The sequence below is a fragment of the Pteropus medius genome, unplaced genomic scaffold, assembly GCF_902729225.1.
Source record: "Pteropus medius unplaced genomic scaffold, Ma_sr-lr_union100, whole genome shotgun sequence".
Taxonomy (NCBI): Eukaryota; Metazoa; Chordata; class Mammalia; order Chiroptera; family Pteropodidae; genus Pteropus; species Pteropus medius.
In genome coordinates, this window is record NW_024350926.1 from 3079402 (window position 1) to 3100070 (window position 20669).

Here is a 20669-nt window from a genome sequence, read left to right on the forward strand (position 1 = left end):
CCAGAAGACTTTAGCTCTCTAGGTATGGTATGTTGGGCTTATTCAAGGAAGTAAGAAGCTGATGGACACTCTTAAGCAGAGGAGCTTGACCAGACTTGACTTTAGAGCTAACAGATGCAGCGAGGTAGGGCCTGGCATGGGGAAGTGAATTCTGCAGAGAGCTCCCTGCATTGGGAGGCCCATTCCTTCCCCAGGAGTACAAGGGTGAGGGTGTCACTGGGGCTGTGTCCATGGACATGATGAGAGTGGCCCATGCGAGGGGTTCTGGTAAAGCCGAAACAGTGTATTTGATAACTATTTGGATGTGGGAGAGGAAGGATGAAGAGCAAGGTCAGATGATTCTGAGCTTTCTATCTGGATAATGGAAAAGAGTTTTCATTCAGGAGGAGGAGCAGGTTGGGGAGAAGATAAAGGATTTGCTGTAGATTGGGTGTGAGACATCCTTGCCAGCACCCCGCAAAAGGTTGACAATATGCGTGTAAAGCTCAAGGCAGTGAGAGTGAGAGACAGATGTGGGGACCATTTCAAGAAAGTTGTCACATTCCTCAGAGCATGATAAGAAATAACAAACAAAAAGCCAGAAAGCAATGACAATGAGGCAAGAATGTCTAATGCACAGAGCGGGAGAGGAGAAAAAGACAGGAAATGGTGAATAAAAATGAATTTCTGGTTCTAGAATTTTGATATTTGTTTTTTTCTAAATTAGAGTGTGGTGAAAACAAACTAGATCCTCCCAATTTTCCCCATCCCAGAGTGCCACTGGTGTAACGGACCACTGTCTGTCCAGATAGGAATCTCTTAGAATTCCTTTCTCTTCCTCTAAAAAGACAAAAATATACACCAACAGCATAAGATTAGTTTGCCTGGAAGGGATCTCAGAATGGAAGAATTTCACTCCTAACCAGCTAATCTCCCCTTCCTCATAACCAACCACTTTTCTCCACCAACACAATTTTGAAAAGGAAGTGGTAGATAAATTCTGGATTAAGACTTATTTTGAAGTTTCAGATGCAAGAACCCGTTGATTATTTAATTTAGGAAAATTTAAATCTTTTGAACAGTGACGTTTATAACCCAATTAACACTTTTTCTGAGAAATGTAGCACCAGGTACCTTCAATCAATATTGTTCTGTTCTTTGGAGTTTGATTTTCGTGGCCTGTGCTATTGCTGTTCTCAGGGTTTGGTCAGATTTGGCACAAAGGATTTTTGTTGCTAGAATAATCTTTTTTTCTTCTTTTAAGTGTACAGAATTAACAGATTTTCCCAAACTGTGGGTAAGAGAACTATTATGCAATTTCACATTAATAACTTTATTAGAATGAAGAACTATGAGCCAAACATGCTAGTTTCATTAGTATGGGGTTCCAGCTGCATTTCAGTGAAAATAGGATTCCTAAAATAAAGTTGAATGGACCATCTGTTTTAAGGGAAACAAGCAAAAAAAAAAAAGGTTGACTATTTTTGCTATTATTCACATTGAAAATACTGCTGAGAACTTCAGCAGAGGCAGAGCCTTGCTATACTAGGAATTCTTAAGTTGAAGCAGCATATGCGTTTTCTGTGATATGCTGATAATGTTCTATTTGTCTGGCACTACTATTTACATTATAAATGCCTACGTGAGAACGTAGAGACAGAGAGATAGACAGAGAGAGAGGTGTGATAAAGTTGGCTCCTTAAAAACTCAAGAGAGCTGGTAATTAATTTTTTTTTTTAATTTGCAAGCTGGTTAAGCACATTATTAAAAGTTTTAGTGATATAAACATGTAAGTATATAAATTATAAATAAAGCTAATAAATTCTTAAAACTCATCACTTTCTAATTATTTTACTGCATTTTATTATTAGCCATGTTCTTGGTGTTATTTATATCTATTATTTCTATATGATGAAAAAACTAAAAATATGTTCACTTCACTCCCGTGTTCAGTGCTTTTATTATAGTAGCTTGAAACTGGCCAGGATGGGAGTATTTATACCACAGAAATTTGGCAGATGCAACGAATTAGTTCCTTCTCTCCCACCACCTACGTAGCCAGTTGTTAAACATTTCCCAGTACATCCCTGGTAACATTACATAGTCGTTTAAAAATGGCATCACACAACCTTTCTCACAAGAAGAACTGAATTCTCATCAGTTAATAAACCCATTTTCCATGTTCGAGCCGTTGAGTGAGTAGATTCCAAGTAGAACTCTTTTCACTGTTTTTTTTTCCAAGGCAGCAGCTTAAGAGATGCAGATTTAACCAATGTTAGTTATCAAAGTCACAGGAGTTTGCCTTACGGCTAAGCACTCCATTTTGAATAGGTTATACTGCCACTTGTTTTATTATCTCAAGAGACATTTGGGCCCAATGTTTCCCTGAATTTTGGAATGTCAAGATGATAATTTATTTCGGTGAATCTTAAGGGATAAAAATGGGAATAGGTAGATTGCATAGGATAAATAAATAACTGGTCTTGAAAAATGCCATATCTCTCTCGATTTTTTTTCACACGTGCTTTTTTTTTTTTTTTTGGCTTAATCTAGGAAAAGGATGCCAAAAGGCTGTGCTGTCTATCTTTTTGTTTTGTTTACTTTTTGGCAGCAATCCTGTCTCAATTTGATGGCTATAAGCCACGCACGTGGTTTGGATGGGTTGGGATAGAATAGTTGAAACTTCACGTGTTTGTGTGTGTTTTACAAGTCTTTTGGCTTTTTTTCTGGATTCACCAAACATAATTCATGAGATTTTATTCTGAAAGCTTTTTCTCCCCCTTCAACATTTTTAGCAAAAAGTAAAGGTAAAAGTCTTCGATCTGATCATGAAAATGGAGCTCAATGCAGCAAATTATCCCTACTGCAGATATTGCATTCCCTGTAAAGAAAACCTGAGACTTAAATGTAAACTCTTTGAGCTTTTATTTGAGATTTTTCCTTTCTAGCACAGTCATTTTTTTTTTTTTTAATTACACTGTCTTTAAAGTGACGTTTCCTGGAAAAAAGAAAAGTTAGGGGAAGTTTATAGGAGTCTTTTTGAGTATGAAAATCTGATCCTAAGGATGCAAGTGAAGGATGATCACTCTTATTTTCTACTGGGGAAAGGAAAAAATTAAGTGACATGTAAGAAAGTATTTCTGAGTGTAAGAAAACTGTTAAATTTTGGAATCAGTTAGATATTGAAATTATGTAATCTACTCCAGAGATCTAAACACAGGATGAATGCTCAAGATTTGTTTTTGTGTGGTCTTGGCCTAATTACAGTGAGATAAAACAGATAAATGTTAAAATTCATTTCCTGGGCTGAGACTTAAATCATAACTTACTAATTAGAATATCTGCTCTTCGAAGGATACTTTTTGCTTGACTTTTTGGCATTGTAAAGAAATAGAAAACACAAACTCATATTTATGTAAAAATAAATACCCAATACACCGTTACATGTAATATGCTAGCTGAATATTGCTAACCTCAGTTTAGTTCTTAAGTCATTATATGGAAATTGTAAATGAATTCTATTAAAAATTTCTTATTATGAATCTTACTGTCCAAATACTCGACTAGGATTTCTGTATTAGGAAAACAAAAGTTTTAGGTAAAACTACAAGTTTTAGTATTTGGGAATATGTATTTCATAAACATATTCTTTTTTGTCTGCCATTTTTTAGATTGTCAGTATTTTAATGTATCGTTCCTATGTTCTTAGTTACTGATAAACATCAGTTCAAACCAGAACAGATGTTATATAGATTTCGCTATGACGATGGGACATTTTATCCAAGAAATGAAATGCAGGATGTCATTTCAAAGGTAATAGCTTTTCCTACAACCTTTTATCAATAGCAGAATTCATGTTGTCCTACTTTAGCAAGATACATGGTGTTGAGAGACTTAAAAATTCTTCCAGTGTAAGCAAGTCTTTCATTTTCTTCTTGCCGTTCCAAGAATTCTAATGTTAGATCACTTTTTTCTTTTCATTCTTTTATCTAGTTCTGAATGAAAGTAATGCAATTGTGTCACTCAGAAGGGTATATTCTTTGAAAATGTTTTCAAATGTAGGAACAAGTGGTCATGACATGTGAACAAACTTAAAAAATATAAATATATAAAATTAATGTAATGTGTTTACTTGTACACTTGACGAAATTATGATTGCCATAAATAAACCAGTAGTATGATGTATTACTGCATAGATTTGTTTTCTGTTTGCATTATATCTTGATATTTTATATTTTAAGAAAAGTAATTTAAAAAACCCTTTGTATATGTAAATGTCATATGCGTATGACAAATTCATAGCACAATTTAATCCTGTTTTTAATGATTTAAGTCATATCATCTTTATGTTGTAGTAACATTTGAATAACTTTTAAATTGGTTGAGATCAAGTAATGATTCCTGAATGTCAACAGTGAATATAGTCATTTCAGAATTTTGTTGATGTGTTCTTTCCTTTGAGTGATCGTCCTTACTTTTGACATGTCTTTATTTTACAATAGGGTGTAAGATTATATTGCCGTCTTCATAGTCTGTTTACTCCAGTGATCAGGTGAGTTTGGTTTCTAAGTGCTGCAACTTAAATGGAAATATTTATATTGCATATTAGGTAATATTATCCAGCGGGAACTTGTTGGTTTATTTTTTGTTCAAGATCTGAAATTTACTTTTTAAGGATACTTTTAAGATTTACTTTAAAATTTACTTTAAGATTAAGAAATAATTTATCTTAAAATATTCCTAAATTTTCTGAGGCTGTAATTATACAGTTTTTTTCCACTCTTTTTATTCTGATTTCTAAAATTATTTGCCATTAATTCACAGTAAATTATAGATTTGCTAATGAAATGATCCACATTCAGTTAATATTTAATAAATAATAGTCGACTAGGAAAGGCTTTGGAGATGCTGTTTACTATAAATATTTACCATTATGATTACTAATATATTAATTTTTAAATTAAGTCATATAACAAAATCTTGGATGTGTATTTTATTTCACAATATATCCTTCTAATGGTCTTTTATGCAAAGAAAAGATTTTGTACTTGAAAATTAAGAATCACTTTGGAGTCAATAAGTGTAATAATTTTTTTCTCTATCATGTTTTTCCTTCGGAAGAGATATGCCTTTTATTTTGAAGAGGAATGAGGCTTAATTTTCAGTTTATCTCTTTAGCAAGACAGCGGAAAACTGAGTTTTGCATTCTGATTACCAGTGGAGGAGATTACCAGGAGTGTTATTGTACTTTGTAATATACACTGAGGTACACTAACTGATAGAATGTAATGTAATGGTAAACTAATTTCAAATGGCCAGATATCATTAGAAGTTTATTGACTAAAATGTATTTTTCAGAACAACAAAAAAATGGATGTACTATTTTCAAAATGGCTTTTCACCTGTGGCTATAGAATCCAAATGTTTGATGTACAGCTTTTCTATTTTTCAGTCTGATTTCCAATTCCAAGGAAATGCAGAGCTTAGGGAAAAAAAAAATTTCAGAAGTTGTTGTTTAAATATGTTGGAACGCCCACCAGAGAACGCACTACAGGTCCTGGAGGGGAAAACAGAATCTTACCCTTTACTCCTGAACGTGCCCTATCCACTTTCACAAGCAGGCTTCGCAAAGTAAAAAGAGGCAAAAAGAACCTATATTTGTTGGTTCTCTGGCACAGACACCCTGCCAATATTTTGGATAACTTAATAATAAAAGATGTTTCCTTAAATCAATAGCAAGTGGTATTTAACATATTCTTTCCTGCTAAACTACTAGAAAGCAAAAATGGTTAAATTTTTTCACATCACCTGTGTGTATGTAGAGTTTATATGTGAGAAAATGTGGTCTGCAAATATGTTAGCCAGATGGGATTTCTTATCAAGAAAGTTATATTCTGTAAGAGCTGATGAAAGGGAATTGTTCTTTGGCTAGAAATGACGATCGCTTATGAGTCGTCAAGGGAAAATTTATGGCGAAAAAAACCCATGAAACAGGTGGAATGTATGATAATCATGCTTTTAATATGTGTGAACTCAGCTTATGAAAAGAAAAATTACTTGGGCGAGAACGCACAGACCCACATATGATCGAGAATAGATTCTCTTTTTCTTCCTAGTAATGTTTATGGGAATCAAGATGAAATGGGTGATGAGGTGTCAGAAACAGGCAGATAGATTTAAAAAGATTTTAAAAATTTGCTGTCGATTATTGGCTAACCTAGTGCATTTATTACTGAAATCTCAGAAATTTCCTTTCAGGGAGCTTTTTATGCAAGTGGATAAAATGATGTGAAAATTAATTGTAAATTACTGACAGAGGCTAGAGAACTGTGAATATAGCTAGTAATTATCACTTCAAGTTGTTTATAATGTGGATTTTGAAAAGACTGTCATTTTCTCATTCCCTTATGATCCAGGCCGGCAAACTAAATGAATGATAGATTTTTGCCTTTACAGCCTCGTCCTGATCATGGGCACTTTGTTGGTATCTAACTAAACTTTGAATGATTTCTCCGATCTGAAAAGTCTATTGAAAGGAGAGTCTGATATGGGACCAGTTGATTACCTTTATTCCCTGGGGATGTGGTGTCATTGTGACAAAATGAATGACAAGATTCTCAGAGTATTTCCTTCAGGACAGGCCTACAGCCTTCCCTTACAGCCCAGCCAAGCCAATCATCCTGCAGTGCAAATCCAACCTTTCTGGAGAATTCAAAAGTGAAAATTAAAAGAATTGCTTTGTTCTCCACATTTTGAGGAGATTTTTCGTGGAATCCTATCTTTATTTAAAGGGAAAAAATAAAAATATCTATATTATTTTTTTTATTATTAATGAAAACCATTTTTTTTTTGCTAAGTTATTATCAAGTAATATGGCAGTAATGACCTTCTGGATATAAGAACATGTGAAAGAAGAAATGTCTGTTTTGGTATCATTGTGGGTCTTTCTGCTGTGAGCTGATAGAGTTTTCAGGTGTTTTACAGACCTTGTAACCGTCTCTTATTTACACATAATGTGGACAGTCGATTCCGATTATATTGAATAGACTTCCTATTTCACACTAAGACTAAATCAAATGTTTTCCTGTGCTCACTTATCTCCTTCCTTAACATTTATGTTTTCTTTTTTCTTTATAGAGATAAAGATTACCATTTAAGGACCTACAAATCTGTAGTCATGGCCAACAAACTGATAGACTGGCTAATTGCACAGGTAAATAGACAAATAGAAGTTGCCGAGTTGCATTCTTTGTGGTTTTAACTTAAGGCATGTGATTTAGGTCTTCTTCTTCTTCTTATTAATCTCTGCTTGCAGATGAGGTACAGTGAAATAACCTGACCAATTCCTACAGACTAAGAAGCAAAGTTAGGCTTTGAACCTAGAAAATCTATCTGACTTTGGAGTCTTCAGGCTTGATTTTTATACTATGGTGTCTTTCAGGAAGAGATTATTTCTATTTTAAAAGTATCAACTGAGATACTTAGATCAAAAAATGAAGCGTAATTTGAATATCACTGAAGAGTAGCAGTGGGCATATACTAAATTTTTTGCATGTTTTATTCACTAATTTGTTTTAAAGTATCTATTTATTAATCCTAGCAAATTATTCTAATCTTTCTGTGCCTTTTTCTGTTAGATAATAATTATGCTTTGGTAATATGAATAGTAATAACCATTTGCATACATTTTAAATAGGAAGATACATTAATAAATATATAAATTAAAAATAAATAAATAAATAGGAAGGTACAAAATTTGTTGTCATTATTATTCTGCTTCTTCGAATGTGGGAGCTGATAGATGTATCAAGAAAATGGTATTTGCTAATCTAGGCACCGAGCCAATACAAATATAAATTTATTTAAATGTTTTACTGTACTAGTCAACTAATAGATGATCAAATGTTTTCCTCTGATTAAAGAAAAGGCTAAGAAAACTAATATCCACTTTGACAGAACTTACTATTTTGAGGGTGGGGATATTGCTAGGTTGAAATATTGTCATTTCGTTTGGGTATTTGAGTCAATTTCATAAACGGTTTTACTTTTTCATTGTTAATGAAAGTGGCCGACTTCCTGTTACAAGTGCCTGATAACATTTGATACTTAATCATAAAAATGTTTATTTTTTTTCAAATTATGTTTGATTCATATATGGTTCATCTGTACACATGTATTTTGAGATTTTTATTATTTAATATTTCTAAACTATCCAAGACCACCTGTTTTTGAATTTTATAGCACTTAAATTTATTCTATTTAAAAGTTAAGATTTTAGATTAAATCTGCAGTTACTTCTAGATAAAACCCTAATTCACATGCCCAGTGGGTTTACTGGTATCAAAACCTGTTGTAGTACGGTGGTCAAAGTGTGTCACTGGAACTGATTCTGTACTTGGTATCAGAGTCGAAATTTCACATAGGAACGCTAATGTTATAGAATTCAAATGAACTTGGACTATATGTTGGTTATGTGAGAGAACTGAAGAAAAATTTTTTGAAGTAAAAGCTGGTGCTGAATATATATTTAAAGTTCTGATTCAGGAAGTCAGTTATCAACTGTTTTTTTTTTTTTTTTCTTTTGCATTTTTACTTTCCAAACTTGACCATTAGAAGAAAAGAATAAATTGCTCAGAAAACTGAACCAAGTTACGGATGTTTATTTCTTCAGGTTTTCTTAGTGGTCTGTTATGACAATATCTATAAAAATTGTACATAATATAAATTGCAATGGACTGAGACTCGAGGAACCTGGTGTCTGATGACAGCTCTGTCAATAAGGAGTTCCGCAAACTTGGACGAGGCACTTAATCTCTTTAGATGTTATTTTCGTGACCATTTACTTCTTACTCTAATAGCTGTTCATGTCATCTCTTCTCTGTCACTTAAGCTTTATGATTCTGATACTGTAAAATTTACACAAATGTAAGTATCAGACATAATTAACTCTTATTGCTTAGCTTCAGATTAGGAAAACATGGGTTGACTTGGACACAAACATAGTAATAGAATGATAAGAGAATGATAAATTAAAGTTCTTAATCTGAAAAGTAAGGGTCTGTTTCCTCCATGACTCTCGAGTGATAATACAGCTTAATTGCCAGTAGTGACGAGGAAACTGAATTGATTTGGACAGCTTTAGAGGACAGAATAAAGAACTGCCTCCAATAAGACAGTCTTTCTATGGTTTGGGGTATATTCTGGATCTGACAGTTTCTCTGTTATTCAGCAGTGTCTTATGTGATATCGTCGTGGAAAGCGTGATGACTTTACTTCTGAACACATTTTTCACTCGCCGTTGTCCCGCTTCTAGTACAATTGGGTATAAATAACTTATTCCATGAAGTTGACTCCTTATGTAGCAGGTGCATTAATGTATTTTTAGAACATCATTTAAATCACATAAGTTGTGATTTGTTTATGTCACAGTCATAGTTAAGTAATGCCTTCTTTCCTCACAACCAAAGCCATTTCTGTTGTGCTCTCTTTTAATTCTCACCAGTTCTATGTGGCGCAAGTAGGGTTTTTAAAAGGCACGTGGATAGCACACACTTTAGGCTGTATTTTTTATACCATATGTTCAATAAAATAATAGTCTGACCAGCATATCAATTGGATAATCAATTAAATGTTCATGATTATTAAACAAACTCTCATTGTAAGTTTAGCTTTTAAGCAAGTGCTTCGATGGTTAAAATAAAGCAAACCAAGAAAACAGGAAGTTAGGCATGGTTCCTGCCTGCAAGGGACTGTTAGTCAATGGGGCTAATTTTTCCATATTATCTAAGGTTTTGCTCCACCATCCTCTCCCCTAAGAAGCTTTGCTCCATCCTCCAGTCTGGGCTTCGAGTCTTCTGTGGTCCCAGTTCCCTGGGTATATATGTCTTAGCAAAAACCGTATTATATTGTCACTGTCCTAGCGTGCATGTTTCTTAGAGCAGGGACTTTTTAAACCTTTTTCTAGCTCCCAGTATAATGTCTGATTGGGAATACTGACTGAATTGAATAATGGTACTTATTATATACCACATTTTAAGTGACCAAATCCTTCATTAGATTCGAATTACTCGAGGGCAGGAAAGTGTTTTATGTTTGCATGTTTTACTATATTATCTCTAGCGCTTTGGCATGTTATGTGGCAAAATAACATATAAATATCTTTTGAATGAATGTATAAAAGTTACTTAACGGCTAGATTTTGAAAAGGGCAGAGATGTATTGTCCAAAGATACAGATTAGAAATGCTTTCCTCGTTGACAGGAAGATTAGCGAGGGTTGGAATTGTGACGGGCACAAGGCAGAGCTTGTCCTGATCCTTGATAGACAGATAAGGAGAATTTAAATGGGTGGAGGGCAAGGAGAAGGGCATTGTGGGTATGGACGATTACATGAGTGAAAGCAAGGATGAAGATAAGCACAGACTTCAGGCAACAACAGGGGAACAACTTGACTGGAGCAGAAGTTGTGGATATTTAGAAAATGAAGCTGGAGAGGTAGAGTGAATGAAGCCAGCAAGGGTCGGGCCTTGAAAGCCCAACAGAAAATTTTGATATGTTATGATTATAAAAACAACAACAACAAAAGTTTTAAAAAGTTTTGGAACATGAAATTCCTGTATAAGAAAGTTTAATTCTATAATATCATATGTTGGATAAAGTACAAACAATTATTATAATTTAGAAGCGAGATGAAGAAACACTAGATTAGGCTGTTGACATGAAATATAACCGAAGGCAGAGAGAGGAGAGGACAGATTTGGTAGGATACCTAAGTACTCAGAGATAGAACTGGGAACAAATAGATATTATGTGAGAAAGCGCTTCTTCAACTATAAAACATGCAATTTTTATAGTACACATACATATATATATGAATCCATACTTATATGAATAAAATAAGCGTTTTCTAGGTTAAAATCATAACAGGGGTGGCATTGGGCTTCCTTTTTTAAATTCAGTTCTATGATCTGATTATTTTTTTGGCAGGATAGCGAAAGAGAAGCAAGCATCTACTGGCTCGGCTGAACAATTTACTCTGGGTATCTTATCAGTCGCTTTAGATTAGTAAGTTTCTTTAGGCCTCTTACAGAGCAAGACCATTTGGAGGAAGAAAAGTGATAGCAGAGATCATGCATAATGATATTTACGTGGCTTTATTTACTGTGTTTTCTTATGTGGGGTATTTCCTTGACCCATAATTGCAGTATAAGATTGAAGGAATAAGGGAAAAGGATCGTTTATGGTAGCAATAAATATTAGTTACTTAGGTATTTTCATGTTTAATAAAGTAAGGATTTTCTCAAGAGACATTAAATCTTTGTTTTTTGTTTAATGTCAAAAGAAAATATTTTCATTATCAAGTAAATGTTTTAGAAGAATTAGATAAGCTGTGGGCTTATGAAAGCAATGTATGCCATGATATATGAATGGCTTTGTCAGTTTAGTGCTGGAATGTCAAATGTCTTAAAGGCGCATGCCTCCGGCTGCCTAGTAACTTGTGTGGTGCTCTTTCGGTTAACAGGGGGATTGCCGCACCAGAGAAGAGGCAATGATATTTGGCGTCGGACTCTGTGACAATGGATTTATGCACCATGGTAGGACTCTTATTCTGGAAGCTTACAGATGTACTTCACTGCTTTGTTTTTGTTAGGGCACAGGATGTAGGGCACCGTGTTCCAGTGGAGCCATATAGAGACAAACCAGCAAGACTGTCCAGGTCTTGCCATGTGTCCACGTTGGGTCACCACGTCTGCATTCAGTTTCATGGCTTGTGCCATCCTATGTCTAATTGCTATTATCTACCAGTTGCTGTGACTTCCTCCTATTTTTCTAGACTGTAACTGATTCCCAAAGAGCAAGGGATTGTGCTGAGAAGTTTTTAAAAAAATAGGTTATGTACCTCTTTGAAACCATTTCATATCAGACTCATAGTTTTTTTTTTTTGAATGCTATTATACATTAAAGTGATTAAATAAGAGCATATACAGTTAAATTTTTATTTTTATTTTTATAAAAATACTTTCAAAATTACCTCAGAAAACAACGTTATAGATCTCTAAAAAAAATCTGTGTCTTTTTGGCTGCTTATTGAAGATTTATTTATTTTTTCTTGTTTGATGACTTCGTTTCCTGTATCAGTCGTGATAGAGAAATATCAGTCCTTGAACAGCAAACTATCGAATGGAAGAAATGATACCATTACAGGGAATTGAAACATCAAGCTGAAAATAAGCAGTAATAGATAAGTAGTAATTTGATTCCAATATTTATTCTAAAATACTGAGTTGCGACAAAAGTTGTCCTTGCAAAAGTCTCCGTCAGTAAATCACAACTCATGCCAGCCTCGTCGTCCTTTCTCACTCCTGATAGACAGGCTGTTTCATGGAGGAAAACAGCAAACATCATGGGGGTTTTTGGGAAACTGCTTAGGTCACGCAGATAAGACCTAACTCCATCTCAAATATATTCTCGTTTCTATTGTCAGCGATGACTTGTGTTAATAAATCATTTTTGATTGCTTACTGTGTGTCAAGTTATTCACATTTATTACCTCATTTTGATTTTGTACAACATTATGAAGAAGGTTTTATGACCCTCATTTCACAGAGGAGGAAACTGAAGTTCGAAGAGTTTAAGTAACTTTCCCCCCAGACCTGGAATTTAAACGCAGGTCTCTCCCATCATAACGCTTTAATTTTGTACTGTGCCGTGAGAACACTGCCTTCCATCGAGCTCTCTGGCTCAGTGAATCGACCTGTCCCCACAAACATTCTTCAAGGAATTAAGGGAAGATAAATCAAAATAGAGAAGATTTCTCTTTGAACATATTTCGACTGCTGTCAGGATCCCACGGAACACAAATTATTTCTATCAGTATTAAGCCTTATTTTAAAAAAGGCTTATAAAACATAAACCTTGTATCATTAGGACATGTCGGGAATCTTAGGGATTTTGGGGGAAATATTAACGTTCAGATGAAGGGGAAAAAACTGACCTTTGCAGAAGTAAGGTTTTTTGAGAATAATGCCTTTAAACAGAAAAGAACTCGGAATTACTGGGAACTAAAATTACATTTCGCCCAGAAGACATATTTCTGGTTTCAAGTGTTAGAACAAAGCGACCACAATGGGAATTGCTCACACACATGCAGACAGCAGTTAACCCCTTTGAATTTTCCCATGATTGTGCAGGATATTAAAAACATACTTAAAATGTTTACTACATATATAAAGCCCTGTGGGTTTCTATGTTTTAGATTGTATACATTTTTCGATTCAATGTGATCTTTTATTTAAATTTAGGTCTTAATTTGGAAAATGAAGGACTTGGTTAAGTATAAAAAAGTTAACAATGAAAAATATGACATTAAAAATTTTAAATCCCTTAGGTCAGAGGTCCCCAACCCCTGGGGCCACAGACTGGTACCAGTCTGTTGTCTGTTAGGAACTGGGCTGCACAGCAGGAGGTGAGCAGTGGGCAAGTGAACGGAGCTTTATCTGTATTTGCGGCCGCTCCCTAGCGCTAGCATCACTGCCTCAGCTCATCCTCAGGTCATCAGGCAGTAGATTCTCATAGGAGCACCGGTTCTCCGGTGCCAAAAAGGTTGGGGTAACAGTAATTCAAAGGAAACATTGGCTTGATATCATAGACAAAAATAAGAAAATATCATAGGGATATTTGTAAATGTAACTTGTTCTAAGAGCATAAAATTGAGGTCATGATACAGTTATTATTTTACTGAATGTCTATTAGTATGAACAAAGACTTTGATTTTTGTAATAAATGAAATAATTTGCATTTCTCTGTTTCCATAGTCCTGGAAAAAAGTGAATTCAAAGATGAACCCCTACTTTTTCGTTTTTTTGCGGATGAAGAAATGGAGGGATCCAATATGAAACATCGACTTATGAAACATGATTTAAAAGTTGTGGAAAATGTTATAGCTAAATCATTATTGGTAAGTTTATTAATATATTATATGTCTTTTCCTTGACTAGATATTAACAGGAGATTACATAGATATGTTTGATAGTAACACATATTATTTCATTCTGTTTGATTTGCAACCTTTCTACTTGCTTTATTAATAATGTTAATATTTTGCATTTCAGATTAAATCCAATGAAGGCAGCTATGGTTTTGGGTTAGAAGACAAAAATAAAGTTCCAATAATTAAGTTGGTAGAAAAGGGGTCTAATGCTGAGGTAATGTAAATGAGCATTTTTATTTAAATTTGTTGCCCATGCCATATAAATATAAAAGTTCTAAACAAATTGAAATCAGCCTTTAAGTATCTTTCCTGAAAATAATTTTCTGAATAATCTTATTCTGAGGTTTTACAAATATTCTTGGGACTTGTGACAGAGGAGCCCATGTCTGTGCACTCAAGTGTGGGAGGGGGAGGGGAGGGGTTGGAGGTATTTACAGCAGTGAACTTCTTGACCTCCTGGGAGGCCGGATGGTTCATTCTGTGCCCCTGGGAACTTCCCGGTTCTAACCTGAAACCCTGTGGAGACTGCATAGTGTGGGATTGTATTATGTATGTCAGAGCGTTCTTCCCTTAATACAAGGGCCGTGTCTTATTTCGCTATCACTTTTGACTGTCGCATAAATACAGATTCCATCAGAAGCACATGCTTTGACTTATTTTCCCGTTGGGTTAATGCTAATTCATATTCTCTCACCTCACCAGCTTTATAAACAAAGACATTTCCTGATCATTCATTCATTCAGAAATATTTATTTAGTACCTACTTTATGCTAGTCAGTGTTCTAGACTCTGGGAATATAGCAATGAACAAAACAGACAAAATTTCTTGCTCCAATGGAACCTACTTTCCAGTGTTACGTCCTAAGTTTATCAGATTTAAAGTATTCTCACCTTGCTGCCTGGTTTATAAGATGCTTATTTTTCCAGCAAACTTCTCAATAGTTGAATCTTTAACAAAGAATGTGAGAATGAATGAGGCATGGCTTTTAACTTTAAATCTATTTACAGTTAGTAGTAAACTGTCACCCATCCTCCCATCTGCTAATGCCCAAGGTTTCCACCTTTTATCAAACACAAACTCATGTAAGACAAAGCTTTATGTATAGTACATTAATGTTGAGCAAAATAACTCTGGCCAACTCATACTCTATTAGTGGGCCCAGCCAACAAATGACTATTTTTAATAGTATTCTGTGAGAAGGAAATGTTTCTCCCAGACATTTTTAGAAAACATTCTTAGAGTATAGCTTTATTTGACTATGCCATTGATAAAGTGCCTTCTCCTAGATCTTCATCATTTATCTGGTAACCAAAACAGCATACAGTTTATAGGCAGTAGGCTTGGTTAAGAGAGTGACCTGGTTGGCATGGAGAGGTAATTTCTTCTTTGTCAACTTTTCAGCATCTTGCAGTCTATGTTTGTTGGAACTCTCTTCTTTGGATTCCGAGTCATTCCTCTCTCCTGCCCAGGAGTCACTTGTGCTTTGTTAGGCTAGCCTTGCATTTGTGATTGTCATTGATGTCTACACTGAAATTGAAACTCTGAGTTAATTGCATATAGATGGAAAACACTGTCAAAAAGATTAACCTGGGGTTTGACTATAATTAAAAGGATGAAATAAGAAAAGGAACTATAAAATACAACAGAAGAGTCACAGGAGGAGTACAATAGTTAGTCATGGGGGAAGGAGAAGTTCAACGAAGGTAGGTGATCAAGTTTAAAACTGGGTCAAAGAGAACAACTGTGTTATCTCGCCCATGATTCCGTTTTGTGAACTTGTATAAAAACAGTGCAAATGTGTTAAAATGTCAAACCCTATAAGTTCTAGACTTTTTCAGATTCTAATTCTGTGAAAAATAGTTTCTTATTAAAATTTAATTTGACTTAAAAAATTTTTTTTTGTTATATCTCTTTTAGATGGCTGGCATGGAAGTTGGGAAAAAGATTTTTGCTATTAATGGTGACCTAGTTTTTATGAGACCTTTCAGTGAAGTGGATTGCTTCCTGAAATCATGCTTAAACAGCAGAAAACCTCTAAGAGTTCTTGTGAGCACAAAGCCAAGAGAGTAAGTTGTGTGATTTATGTGGGATTTAAGAAAAATTATACATAGGTGAATAAAATAGAAAAGTTAACTAAGCAAATGTCTAGAATTAATCATTTTATTGCTTGGAACATTGCTTTTCAACATCACTAATACTGGTCATTAGATGATGGGAAAACTGCATTACTTATGATGATAAAATGCTTGCTACTCAAGTCAGCTAGTTTCAGCAGAAATAATGATTTCCTCTTGCCGCCCAAATTTTCTGGGTTTGGGTTGGGCTAAGTTTGACTATAAATGGAGAAAATTAATAGAATAGTCGATAACAAAGAACTGCATCCCTTCATCTTCGGTTTTAAGAATTTCAGGGGGTATCAGTTCATTAGACACCGTTTAGACACTGTTTATAATTAAACACTCATGGGAGGTGAGATCCAGCTGGGTGAAGACACTTCTGTGCTTGCGTGTCTTTCATAATAAGTCCATTCATTTTAAAAAATACATCTATCTGTCTATCTACCTATGATTAGAAAAAACTTACATTTATTATAGGAAATTTAGAGTATAGATTTTTCTAAAGGAAGACATTTTCCTTATAACCATATCATCCATAAGTAACCATTGTTATTCTATTGAAATCCAGTGTAGTTGAGTTTTCTAAGTACTGACACACCTATACACCATCATATATTTATAAAATGGGATTATGCTCTATGATGTTTTATTGAAAAATATTATCAAGATATTAGGGATATACTTGGCAAATGCTGGCTTTTCTTCTGGAGATCATCGATGATCATGTTGCCTTATTAGGTTTCCATTTGTTTAAGCAATTAATTAATTGAGATAATTCATATAGAGTGTTTAGTATTAATGTACTATGATTATATCAAAATTACTCTTTAAAATTTAATTATATTACTTATCAATGGCAATAAGCAACTTTATTAATTTTTAGACAAATGCAGGTTATCGCTTGAAAAACAAAAAGGTTAACTACTTGTGAAAATAGTCTAAGCATATATAATATGGTATTCTTCCCTGCCTTAATATATACCAGCAATAGCTGGGTATACTATTTATCTTCAGAGCTGAAGTGCTGTATAATTGATTTGATTCTGCAGTGTAAAGTTATCAAGGTAAACACTTTAGCTTCTACCGGCAGCTTACCAAGGAGTCTGAAAGAGAGTGCGACTCATTAAAGTTACTGATTTAGGAAGACTTTGGCCTGGGGAGCAGCAAAGCAGCTTTGGGGACTTTAAAAGGAAAAAGAAAGGAACAAGGAAGTAGTACTCCAAAGCAGTCATTAGTAAACATGAAGGCTCTCCCCATGGCCCCTTGCCCCCGCGCTAACCCTACAGATACTGGACCACTGATGACAAACATTTCAACAGTTAGAGGACTTCGAAGTCATCAGCTTCAAGACTAAATACACAGGGGCAGATCCTCAGTCCTAGAATCAGTTGCTGGAAGAGCAGGTTTAGAACCTGGATCTTCCGACTCTTCTCTCAGATGTCATTGCACAGTGTCTGGAACCTGACATTTCCTGGCCACGTTCAGGCCTCTCTTCCACCACTTGCTTTCTTACTGTGTTCCTTCGACATCCTCATCCATGAGAAACGGGGACGAGAAGAGTGAAATGGGGATGACACAGAGCTGCTGAGAACATCGGATAAATCTATGTTCGTAAACAAGTTGGTGACATGTGCAACCCATAGTATGTGCTCCAGTGATGTCATTTATGCTGCTTTACTGTTCTTTCGTTTCTTTTTTTTTTTATTTTCATTGCTTCTTAATTATATCAAGAGCATATTTTACATTGTATTTAAACCAGTTCTGGGGATGGAGCATTCATTTTTTTCCCTTTTTATTTTTAATTCATTTGAAATGTATAACCTCTCCTCATTCTAATGTACGATCCCTATAAATCACTCCCTCATATTTTCTTATAATACTTATAATTTATGCAGTATCCTGCTGGGGGGGGGAAAGCAAAAATATGAGAGGTAAACATAATAATTTTTCTTTTGAATCTAGCTGTATTTTACATTTGATAACATCAAGGAATTTTTCAAAAGGCTTTGTAGCAGATAATTTAGTGTGCTTCCTTTCTACAGGAAGTCGAACATTCCTCTTGAATAAATTTAATTCTTCTTTTAATGGGCAATATGGTGTTCCCATGAGGAAAAGATGTTTACCAAAGGTCATTTTATGAAGGGAGTCCCAAAATGAGGACCAAATACATCTCATGGTGTTTCGTACAGATTTTCATTAAGAAAATTATAATCTTCTTGAAGACTAAAGTAGGGTCAACCTTCTTCAGCAATATTAGAAAGATAGAAGACCAGCTTAGAAAGGGTTGAGAGGCCACTATGAATTCTTCACAAACCTAAATAACTACTTCACAGTGGCCTGAAAGCTCTAGGTTATTTCGGCAAAGGTGAACTTCCATTCATAATATGTAGAAGCATGAGGTACCTCTATTTTTTGTTTCGTGCTCAGAAAATATATTCCCTTTTCTTCTCCTAGTTATCTTCCATTTTCGAGTGTATCTTTGGCAGACACTAGTAACAAGGTGCTATTCAGAGAAAGCAGATATAGCTTTATACACCCAAAATTATTTAATTAAGGACAAAGGATAAAGGGTGACCTCCATCCCACCAACATGCAGATCGCTTGATTGTGTATAACCTAATGTGTAATAATATTTTCAAAACTCCCTCGATCAGATAATGTGCATTTCTATCACCAAATGCCTGAATGCCTGCCTAGGTTATATTTTAAATTGTGGCGGCAGCCTCTGTCTTCAGGCCTAAATGCATTATACGGCTTTCTCAAGTATTCTAGGGACAATGTCGTTCAAACTGCTCCAACGGCTATCTCATAAACTGCAAATAAGAGCTACTGTACCCAGCTTCAGACTCTGTCTAAAGTTGCCCTTGAAGTGCTGTCACATTTATTTCATGATTAATTCATCAGCTTTTGCAAAACACTTTGTTTCTTGGGCATCAAGGACTATCTATCAAAATTTATTGTATTGTATTCATTTGTCTTTGCTCTCTACTGCAGTTTATTATACTCACTTTTATTGTTGTGATGTTTCATTTTATCTTGTGTTCTCTGCCTTTCATTGTTGCTTTCTGATTTCTGGCTTCCTTCTCTGGAGTAACTCATTTATTAGTGTCAAATTGGACATCCCTCACTGGTTTGCCATGACAACTTACTCAGGTTCTCCATCCCTTCATCTTCGTTCCCATGCGGATTCACTGAAAATATTTTTTTAACTTATTACGATTTACCTTTTGATGTATTATTCTTTTTAAAATTCCACTGAATAAATACGAAAGTTAATCACATTCTTAAATTATTTTGATGTCGTGTTTGACACATCTGTTTTTTTATAACTAGCTCTTTGTTGTTGTTCTTTGATGAAGTTCCCAGCAGGCAGAAATGTATTAACTCTGTGTTGCTTTTATATTAATTTTAACAAAGAAATTTCATAGTGCATTGATGTCTCCTTTGTACCATTAAACTAAGGAGGGAAGCTTCCATTTTCTTAAGTACCTACATATTCCAGAGCACAATGCAGGGCATTTTACCACAGGTAGCTCTTCTAATCTCCACTGACACCCTTCAAAGTAAGTTTTAGCATCATCGTCTTTCTGGAAACCCAGGCTCAGAGAAGTTAAGAAGTTCATCCAAGTTATCCAGCTATCAAGTGACTAAATGAGGATTCAAAGCCAGGTCTGTCTGGGCCCAGAGCCAGTTCCTTATTCAGGACATACTTTGCAGTGAAGTGTTCAAGTAAGGGCGCCTTGCGTGCCTGCCACATGGTTTGTGAGGGCGCCCAGCACTCTGTCTCCTTCGAGGGTTTCAAGTTCAGTGTCTTTCACGTGCTACATCCTCCATACGAATTTATTGAAAGAATGAATAAAGGTGTGAGCAACCTATTGTTTTAACCAACTGCGGCTTTTAAAACGTCCTCTTCCATTATTTTCCGATTGATTTTAGGACCGTGAAAATCCCCGACTCAGCCGAGGGACTTGGGTTCCAGATCCGAGGGTACGGCCCGTCCGTCGTGCACGCGGTAGGCAGAGGTGAGGAGCGCGTCCTGCGTGGCAAACGGCTTCCCAGCGCGCTTCGATATTCTTTGTTGAACAAGAATATGTTTAAAATGTGCATAATCGAATTATGAATTTTCACAGTCATATCTTAGCTGTATTAGGTCATTGGTAGTACGTTCTCAAGACAAAATTTTTTAAAACTCTTAAAAATTATAAGGCGTATCGAGCATTGTTAAAAATTTATAAGTGAATGATGCCTCCCCAAATTACTTTTCTGTGTGCTTCGATTTAACCAAAGGATATAATGATTTTCAAGGTCATCTCTCTGTATTTTTCTCTGGTGGCAAATAATTATATTTTTTCAGTAATTCCAAGATGTGAGTTTTAAGGTTTAAGAATAATCTGTGTTGCTTTATAGCCTGTTGCTGTATGGTTACTTCATGCAGTCCTATAAATCACGTAGTTTTATAAAAATAAAATATATTTTAAATTAAATAATTTTAGTGATGAAAAACTTATGTTTATGTTTTTTTCTCATTTTGTTTTACGAGCAAATCAGCAATTGATATCTCTTGTTATCATATGTATTTTTAA

The 20669-nt window shown here is 34.9% G+C and overlaps 1 protein-coding gene across 2 annotated transcripts in view; it reads left to right on the forward strand.

Annotated features, from left to right (window-relative positions):
* The window catches only part of PREX2 (phosphatidylinositol-3,4,5-trisphosphate dependent Rac exchange factor 2), a 225650-nt gene that overhangs the window by 90259 nt on the left and 114722 nt on the right, over nt 1-20669 (forward strand). For both annotated transcript variants that reach the window (XM_039841811.1, XM_039841812.1), the window contains 8 exons: nt 3689-3792; nt 4482-4531; nt 7117-7192; nt 11500-11572; nt 13793-13935; nt 14090-14182; nt 15887-16035; nt 20023-20108. In XM_039841811.1, the coding sequence (XP_039697745.1) occupies nt 3689-3792; nt 4482-4531; nt 7117-7192; nt 11500-11572; nt 13793-13935; nt 14090-14182; nt 15887-16035; nt 20023-20108 (774 nt within the window). The remainder of the gene's footprint in view (nt 1-3688; nt 3793-4481; nt 4532-7116; nt 7193-11499; nt 11573-13792; nt 13936-14089; nt 14183-15886; nt 16036-20022; nt 20109-20669) is intronic.